The 9387-nt window shown below is 38.7% G+C and overlaps 2 protein-coding genes and 1 pseudogene across 2 annotated transcripts; 2 read left to right on the forward strand and 1 right to left on the reverse strand.

Annotated features, from left to right (window-relative positions):
• Positions 1 to 2371: 2371 nt before the first annotated feature.
• On the forward strand, positions 2372 to 3185 carry LOC149000464 (chalcone synthase H3-like; annotated as a pseudogene).
• A 1947-nt stretch (positions 3186 to 5132) lies between these two features.
• On the reverse strand, positions 5133 to 6785 carry LOC149000465 (chalcone synthase 2-like). The gene is made up of 2 exons (XM_089140032.1): positions 6383 to 6785; positions 5133 to 6260 (listed from the first exon to the last, which is right to left on the reverse strand). Exons 1-2 carry the CDS (start codon positions 6684 to 6686, stop codon positions 5254 to 5256), a joined length of 1311 nt encoding a protein of 436 aa, XP_088996158.1. The 5' UTR covers positions 6687 to 6785; the 3' UTR covers positions 5133 to 5253.
• A 620-nt stretch (positions 6786 to 7405) lies between these two features.
• On the forward strand, positions 7406 to 9089 carry LOC149000466 (chalcone synthase 2-like). Its single transcript, XM_089139733.1, has 2 exons — positions 7406 to 7740; positions 7862 to 9089. Exons 1-2 carry the CDS (start codon positions 7563 to 7565, stop codon positions 8866 to 8868), a joined length of 1185 nt encoding a protein of 394 aa, XP_088995859.1. The 5' UTR covers positions 7406 to 7562; the 3' UTR covers positions 8869 to 9089.
• Positions 9090 to 9387: the final 298 nt, after the last annotated feature.

The raw sequence follows: 9387 nt of genomic DNA on the forward strand, positions 1-9387 counted from the left end.
ATGGTGCAATGAACATGGCACCTAGGACCGCAATCGGGTATCCCTGATGACCCTCCTATTTCCCCATTCGTCACCATTCCATCTCCAAGCACGCTTGGGAACATATCTGCAAAATAAAGATATACAATTATAATGAATTTATCAAATTGGCAGGGAAAAAAAAATATGCAAATGATGGAGTGTGTGCGCATGAGTAAATTGGAGAGTAGTTTGAGACCTGAAGCATTGAGCAGAAAAATGAGTAAAATGGCCAGCTTGATTGAAGCCTTATCCATGATGAAGACGTTGTAATAGATGTTATGTGATATGAATGTGCAAGGGAGGTGGGTTATATTTATAGGTAGATCCTTTGTTAGATTTTGGAGATCAATAAAGGGGAGGTTTCAATTTGACTGAACTTTTAGTTGAGAAGGTTGAAGAAAGGAAGGTTGTCCTATAAAAAGGGACCCTACATGGTTTGTTCTCCCTAAAGTTGCTATGTATATCATACTGGAGAAACTAAGAAACTGGATCTTCCGTAGCTTGAGGTGTTAGTTCAATTTTATGAGGTGAGTGCGTGAGCCGAAAGCTGAACTAGAGTAACCGTTCCCATTCAGGTTTAAACGGTTCCAATTCGGATATGAATTCAGTTATATAATTCGACTTTGAATGATAAAACCCAATTGGTTATCATTAGTATATTGAATTTCATTGAATAAAGATTTCTTGGTCATACTGATGAATTTATGTACATGGTAAATGTAACCTAAATTGATACCAAAATTATAGCTGCCCAATAATGCCAAAAAGAAGCCAAACCCGAACCAAGACTGAAACCGGAAAACCCTTATTGTACGGAACTATTCAGGTTGAATCTTACTATATCCATAATCATTGATTTCTTTAAGAAGGGGATAGAGTTAGGAGTTAGGAGCAATGCTTATTGTATGCGATATTGAACTTTGTTCATAAAAAGGTTAATTTTTGGAGGAAGGATGGGGGATTTTTGTTCAATTTGGGCCACCCAATTTCATATCATATCCTATCATATTGATTTTGGAAGGATCGGTACCCAATTCCATACCATGGACAATTCCTATGACAAAACAAAATATCCCTCATCGGTCTACTGTCATGTTAATCGATATTCTCCATCGTCGGTAGCAAAGTTATTCAACTTAAAGTAAAAGGTGAGAAAAATCTTGCACGCAAGATAATATTTTATACAATTCATTAGAAGACTTCGTCTACCAGCTCTATGATGGTTTCACAATGGGAAAAAAAAAAAAGGGCACTTCAAATCACAGATGCAAAGGAGAAACTGTTTGTTTGGATTTATTTAAGACAAACTTATCGGAATCCACATGCACTTGGGAGTCGTTCCTTACATGCAAGCCAAGTAATGAATGAGAAGCAAGCCTAGTTGGTAGAACACCACACTACTCTTGACCAGGAGACTTCCAATTTGTGGTGACGAATTGTGTCCCTAGCAGACTTGAGAGATAAAATACCATTCGCTGTTGGGCACCAAATCAATCTATCATGTGCTTGTTGCTGGTGGAGGAGAACGACTTTGATGACATCCCAGCATTGAAGCAAGGTGATTTCAATAATGTCGTCCTTCCATGTGCCTTTGGTGTTTCTAATGGAAGCAACCTTGACATTCGGTCTACATCCCAAGGCTTCAAAGATAATAATGCCCTCATTCCAGATAGGACTGCCAGGGGTCCGTGGGTCATCCCATAAAGAAGTATCAAAACCATTTTTGAGAACAACACAAGTGTGGGGGAGAGTAAGGTGGCGAGCCTTGAGGATACACTTGAAGCAGTAAGAGCACTGAGTTCACACCTCTAGATTCCGGATAGAGCATTTCGAAATCCATCTGTGGTGAATAAATGATGTCCAACAGCCAGTGTGATCTGAAGCCAACACCCAAACATAGTTAGGATGAAGAGTGTCATCAAACCCTGGTGGTGTATCATTTAGACTATTTCATTTTTAGAAAGCCATGGAGGAAGGAATTTGGATGTCAAGTTGGCGAATAGGCCAAGAGTGGGAGATAGCTAGAGATCGAACTTGGCGAATAGTAGTGGGTTTGACAACAGGGCTAAAAGTTTCATTGTAGTCAAGACCCTCTTGTTGATTGAACCCTTTGCACAAAGAAGAGTTTGATACTGATTGGTACAAAACCCTAGTCAATATTTTATGGAATCTAAAACACCTACCTTCATGTAAACCAAAACACTGCAACTCAAGAGTCCTAGAACCACAACTACAAGAGCCCCTGGACACTGAGGAAGAAGGACTCTATTTCTATATAAAGCCTTGTACTAACTCCTTGTAGATTTCATGTGAAAGAATACTGTGAGGATAGCGAAGCAAAAGACAAGCAATGGGATCCGAGGCATTCATCTATGAAGCTCAGCATGCTGAAGGTCCAGCAATGGTTCTGGCCATTGGAAGTGTAAATCCATCCAACACCAGGTACCAAACTAATTTTCCAGACTTGTACTTCAGAACCACCAACAGTGAGCACAAGTTTGAGTTGAAGGAGAAGTTCAAACGTATTTGTAAGTATTATATATAATTTCCTGCAGCCTGATTTCTTCAAATGATGGCAAATCGGATCATTTCATATAGATTGATTTTCAATTTTCTCAAGAAAATGGCCGTTTTGATTTTGTCAAAACAGGCAACAGTCGACAATCATCAAACGCCTTACCTACCTCACCGATGAAACGATCTCAGAGAATCCTACACTTTGTGATCCAAAAGCTCCATCCCTCGACACACGTCAAGATATTATGGTGACTGAGGTACCTAAGCTGGCCATGGAAGCAGCAACCAAAGCTATCAACGAGTGGGGGCTTCCAAAATCGAAGATCACCCACATCGTATTCACTACCATTTCTGGTGTTGATGCACCGCGTGTTGACTTATAGCTTATCAAACTCCTTGGTTTTTCCCCAACTGTTCGACGTGTGATGATGTACCATCTAGGATGCAATGGTGGTGGCTCAGTGCTCTGTGTAGCCAAAGATCTTGTAGAGAATAATAAAGGGGCTCGTGTGCTCGTTGTTTGCTCAGAGTTGAACTCCATCAGTGGCTTCAAAGGCCTAGATGAGACAGACTTACATGCCCTACTAGGGATGGCAATTTTTGCAGATGTTGCTGCAGCTTCGGTAATTGGTGCTAACCCTGAATAGTCCTAGCTAACTAGGGACAAAGGAAACATGAATAATTGTAATATAATTGAAGGGTAACAAAACAAAATTGATTGCCAAGATAACTTTGTATCATATATGTTTTTTCTGTACTTTTGTAATAAAATTTAATGGTAATAAAATTATTTTTTGATACGTACTTTGTCATTCCTAGTTGGAATCGCTATACCATACTTCTAATGGAAAAACAGTGTATATATAAGTCATGGATTTATAGAAAAGGAGCTCAATTTGAGAGTGTGGCATGCGACAACACTCCATAAGTCTACTTCTCTACTTAGCATAGAAAAGTGTTTTGCTCTCTTTTTTTGAAGAAGGGAAATTTTCGGCAGTATCCCTGAGTAAATAATTTATAGAAAAAGAGCTCAGTTGAGTGGCATACGACAACACTCCATAAGTCTACTTCTCTACCTAACATAGAAAGTGTTTCGCTCTTTTTTTTTTAAGAAGTGAAATTTTCAGCAATATCCCTGAGTAATTCCATTTATCAATCAAACCCTTTGTAGGGTGAAAATATATCAATAATATCTCTTGCTATTAGGAAATCATAGTTAAATGTTGATTCAAACAAGTTAAACATTTCAGAAATACAAGAATAACCTTGAAAAAAAAAACTTGTGCACAACTCATTTATTCATCTTCCTTTACTATCTACCACTTCTGCCTCTGCCGTTCGTAGATTCTCGCGAAGTTTGGAGATATGGTTCGTGGATAATATTTTTGAACTAAATATGTGGGGGTAATGTTGGAAATGAATAAACTAAAACTAATTGAAACTAAGGTATTAGTAACACATTTATTTGGTGTTATCCCATGATTGATAAATCAGAAGTTGTTTTTTTTTTTAAGAGATTTAAGTTGCTTGTTGAGAATCTCTTTTCTCGTTGCATTAAGTGGTTTCATAGTGATTGGGGAGATGAACCGAACTGTTTTTTCTTTTCTTCAAGAACATGGTATTGACCATGGACTTTCATGCGCTCACACTAATGAAGAAAATGGGGCTGTTGAAAGCCGACATCAGCATTATTATGTAACCTATATCGATTCTATTATCCCATGACCATTGTACCCACACCTTTTGTAGGGTGGTTCACCTTCTCTTAGCCCTTCACATGGAAGGTATTTGGATGCAACTAGGTTGCAGTTATATATGTTAAATCCTACCACACCCTATATATAGTAGGTGTATTAATTTGAAATAACATCCAATACTTGGAAATCATTTGAAAATTCAAACACAAGGGTGAAGCTTGCTATACCATCCCATACCTGCTAATGTTTTTTTCCACTCCCTATTTTGTCAAACTCCATCTTCATTCTGAACAAATAATGCATACCTCTCATTAATTCATCTACCCTGAACGGAACTATGAAGTACATGAGAATATGAAAGAACATTTAAGATATGTCAGAGTTTGTGTATGTTCAACAACATTGTTTTGTTGAAGGGTAAATATGGATTACCCCCATTAATTACATGAAAGTAAGAAGTTATCTGATTGTTTTACCCCCCCCCCCCCCCCCAACCAAAAAAAAATTATCTAATTATTGAAAAATTGACTCCATTGTCAAAGCCAATGCATCAAACTATGGTATGAAGTTGGTATAAATCATTGCAAAGAAATGTAGAATAGAGGAATTAACATCTACTTAAACCCATGTGCATTAGGAATAGTCATCCACAATTGCAAGGGAGGCGAGGAAAGAAAAACAACAGATGTAATGCAAAAATGATCCAAATGTATAATTTCAAACAAGATCTAATAGTTATTGAACTGGAAGAAAATGGCAAGCAAGATTGCTTTGCTTTTCTGTGGAATAATTTTAAAATATAATAAAATAAGATAACAAAATGAAACATCTTTTTGTTGATAAAATTCGATATGATAGTTTATTGAGTAGACAAAAAAAATTACAACAATAAAAATCGAGGAAAGAGGCCATTGATTTCGACCTTGAGAGAGAGATTCTATTGAGTAGACTATGGTAAAAATAATGCAAATGAAATGATTAAATATTAAGCTATAAACATACATAGAGAGAGAATTACTCATCGAGTTGAAATTGTGGGAATGCTGCGCAACACAACTGACTCTATTGTTAGACCTGGTCCAAACCCTAATAGCACACCCCATTCAAAGCCATCACCAGTCGTAGTTTTCCCATCCTCCTTGGACTTCCTTCTCATCTCATCCATAATGAACAGTACTGTGGGGCTAGACATGTTACCGTATTCACTTAAAACTTTCCTTGATGCCTTTAGCTTGTCTTCTTTCAGTCCAAGTGTCTTCTGGACAAGGTCCAATATTGCAGGCCCACCAGGGTGACTTACCCAAAAAATTGAGTTCCAATCTGTAATGCCCACTTTGCTGAATGCTTCTTCCAAGCATTTCCCAATATTAGCGGCAATAGTTCTAGCCACGTCCTTGGTTAGGCTGATTGTGAGACCAGTTTGACGTAGGTGTCCAGCGACCATTTCTTCTGAATCTGGGAGTATCCGGGTCCCTGTTGAGATGAGCTGGAATATTGGATGTTCGATTGAGGTGTCAAGGTCAGCACCAACTACCAAAGCTGCAGCACCATCGGCAAAAATTGCCATCCCTAGTAGGGCATGTAAGTCTGTCTCATCGGGGCCTTTGAAGCCACTGATGGAGTTCAACTCTGAGCAAACAACGAGCACACGAGCTCCTTTATTATTCTCTGCAAGATCTTTGGCTACACGGAGCACTGAGCCACCACCATAGCATCCTAGATGGTACATCATCACACGACGAACAGTTGGGGAAAGGCCAAGGAGTTTGATAAGCTGGAAGTCAACACCCGGTGCATCAACACCAGAAATGGTAGTGAATACGATGTGAGTGATCTTTGATTTTGGCTGCCCCCACTCATTGATAGCTTTGGTTGCTGCTTCCATGGCCAGCTTAGGTACCTCAGTCACCATAATATCTTGACGTGTGTCTAGGGATGGAGCTTTTGGATCATAAAGTGAAGGATTCTCTGAGATCATTTCATCGGTGAGGTAGGTATGGCGTTTGATGATTGTCGAACTGTTACCTGTTTTGACAAAATCAAAACGGTCATTTTCTAAAGAAAATTGAAAATCAATCTATATGAAATGATCCGATTTGCCATCATTTGAAGAAAACACGCTGCAGGAAATGATATATAGTACTTACAAATACGTTTGAACTTCTCCTTCAGCTCAGACTTGTGCTCACTCTTGGTGGTTCTGAAGTAGAAGTCTGGAAAGTCAGTTTGGTACATGGTGTTGGATGGATTTGCAGTTCCAATGGCCAGAACAGTTGCTGGACCTTCAGCGTGCTGAGCTTCATAGATGAATCCCTCGGATCCCATTGCTTGTCTTTTGCTTCGCTGTGAGGTGATCGATTGCAAGAGGTGTACTACTGTGAAAGACGAAAGACCAGAGAGAAGATTGAAAAGAAAACAGCAGGTGATGATGAAGCAGCAGTGCGAATGCATATATTTATAATGAATGGATGTTTGGATGGGTTTCTTTAATACTTAGACTGAATTATTACTTAACATGTGTGGTATATCGAGGAACAGAAGAACTGGTCACTGTGATTTGGGCTAGTTCCTGATGATTAATTCCTATAAAGCCAATATTAATGGTATTTTAAAATGGCTCACCTAATCTCCAGATGCTAATCTCCATTGGACTTTGACGAGGTTTCCCAAGCCCATTTCCTTATAATTAAAGTATTTGAGAAGTCAGTCAACAGAGGGAGATGGAGTCAATATAAACGGCAAAATCTTTCTTTGACCAGTAAGGTTATTACTGTGAAGGTTCCTGAGAGTTTGCATAGTTGTTTCATATAGGATGGTTGTGCGGAAATTCCAATGGTTAAGGTCAGATCACCCCCACAAAACTTCTATTTCACAAACTTTGTAATATCCACCAACGCTCAATGTAATTAAAAAAAAATAAACCCACCTTTCAAAGACAAAGAAAGATTTGGCTACATTTTGTTGACTCTACCTCGTCTTTTAATTGACTTGGCAATAATACTCATCACCCACCAAAATAGAAGATGATATTACAAAATTCTGGGCTTTGGAAATCCCGTCGAACCTCAAGAGGCCTCCTTGACTTAGCTGTAGAATTGTATTATTATCGTTCTACTTGTTATATACACATGTTAAAAGCTAAATTAATCAAGTTAGTTGCGTTACTGATGACTAAATGGTTGTTTTCCAATCTATCCAACCATCCTTACTCTATAAATACCTACATCCATTGGCTCTGCAACTTCATCATCACTCATAGTCATTCTTTTCTCCAGTTTTCATAGTATTCCTTTTTCGATCACCTTATACCGAAGCAAAAGACAAGCAATGGGATCCGAGGGATTCATCTATGAAGCTCAGCATGCGGAAGGTCCAGCAACGGTTCTGGCCATTGGAACTGCAAATCCATCCAACACTATGTACCAAACTGATTTTCCAGACTTCTACTTCAGAACCACCAAGAGTGAGCACAAGTCTGAGCTGAAGGAGAAGTTCAAACGTATTTGTAAGTATTATATATCATTTCCTGCAGCATGTTTTCTTTAAATGATGGCAAACGGATCATTTCATGTAGATTGATTTTCAATTTTCTCAAGAAAATGACCGTTTTGATTTTGTCAAAACAGGTAACAGTTCGACAATCATCAAACGCCATACCTACCTCACCGATGAAATGATCTCAGAGAATCCTTCACTTTATGATCCAAAAGCTCCATCCCTTGACACACGTCAAGATATTATGGTGACTGAGGTACCTAAGCTGGCCATGGAAGCAGCAACCAAAGCTATCAACGAGTGGGGGCAGCCAAAATCAAAGATCACTCACATTGTATTCACTACCATTTCTGGTGTTGATGCACCGGGTGTTGACTTCCAGCTTATCAAACTCCTTGGCCTTTCCCCAACTGTTCGTCGTGTGATGATGTACCATCTAGGATGCTATGGTGGTGGCTCAGTGCTCCGTGTAGCCAAAGATCTTGCAGAGAATAATAAAGGAGCTCGTGTGCTCGTTGTCTGCTCAGAGTTGAACTCCATTAGTGGCTTCAAAGGCCCCGATGAGACAGATTTACATGCCCTACTAGGGATGGCAATTTTTGCAGATGGTGCTGCGGCTTTGGTAATTGGTGCTGACCCTGACACCTCAATTGAACATCCAATATTCCAGCTCATCTCAACAGGGACCCGAATACTCCCAGATTCAGAAGAAATGGTTGCTGGACACCTACGTCAAACTGGTCTCACAATTAGCCTAACCAAGGACGTGGCTAGAACTATTGCTGCTAATATTGGGAAATGCTTGGAAGAAGCATTCAGCAAAGTGGGCATTACAGATTGGAACTCCATTTTTTGGGTAAGTCACCCTGGTGGGCCTGCAATATTGGACCTTGTCCAGAAGACACTTGGACTGAAAGAAGACAAGCTAAAGGCATCAAGGAAAGTGTTAAGCGAATACGGTAACATGTCTAGCCCCACAGTACTGTTCATTATGGATGAGATGAGAAGGAAGTCCAAGGAGGAAGGGAAAACTACAACTGGTGATGGCTTTGAATGGGGTGTGCTATTAGGGTTTGGACCTGGTCTCACAATAGAGTCAGTTGTGTTGCGCAGCATTCCCACAACTTCAACTCATTGAGTAATTCTTTCTCTATATATATGTTTATAGCTTAACATTTCATCATTTCATTTGCTCTATTTTTACCATTGTCTACTCAATAGAAGCTCTCTGTCAAGGTTGAAACCAATGGCCTCTTTCCTTGATTTTTATTGTTGTATTTTTTTTTTTTTTTCTTTTTTTTGTCTACACAATATAGTGTCATGTTCAATTTTATCAAGAAAAAGATGTTTCATTTTTTATCTTATTTTATTCTATTTTAAACTAATTCCACAGCAAAGCAAAGCAATCTTGCTGTCCATTTTCATTCAGTTCAATAATTATTAGATCTTGTTTTGAAATGATACATTTGGATAATTTTCGCATTACATCTCTTTCTAGGGCATTTTTTTCCCCCTAGGGACAAAGGAATTGTGAATCATTGTAATAAAATTTAAGGATAACAAAACAAGCTTGATTTCCAACGATAACTTTTGTATCATATATGTTTTATATGTACTTTTGAAATAAATTTAAAGGTAATGAAATTGTTTTTTGATA

This window comes from Hakea prostrata, chromosome 11 (genome assembly GCF_041222555.1).
Source record: "Hakea prostrata isolate BN-2017 chromosome 11, UWA_Hpros_2, whole genome shotgun sequence".
NCBI lineage: Eukaryota > Viridiplantae > Streptophyta > Magnoliopsida > Proteales > Proteaceae > Hakea > Hakea prostrata.

Bases quoted from the DNA above. Each gene is read 5' to 3' on its own strand.
- LOC149000465 (XM_089140032.1), bottom strand. From the start codon at position 6,686: ATGCATTCGCACTGCTGCTTCATCATCACCTGCTGTTTTCTTTTCAAT. The intron at 6,261-6,382 runs GTAAGTACTATA...TTGTCAAAACAG, and splicing joins GGAGAAGTTCAAACGTATTT to GTAACAGTTCGACAATCATC.
- LOC149000466 (XM_089139733.1), top strand. From the start codon at position 7,563: ATGGGATCCGAGGGATTCATCTATGAAGCTCAGCATGCGGAAGGTCCA. The intron at 7,741-7,861 runs GTAAGTATTATA...TTGTCAAAACAG, and splicing joins GGAGAAGTTCAAACGTATTT to GTAACAGTTCGACAATCATC.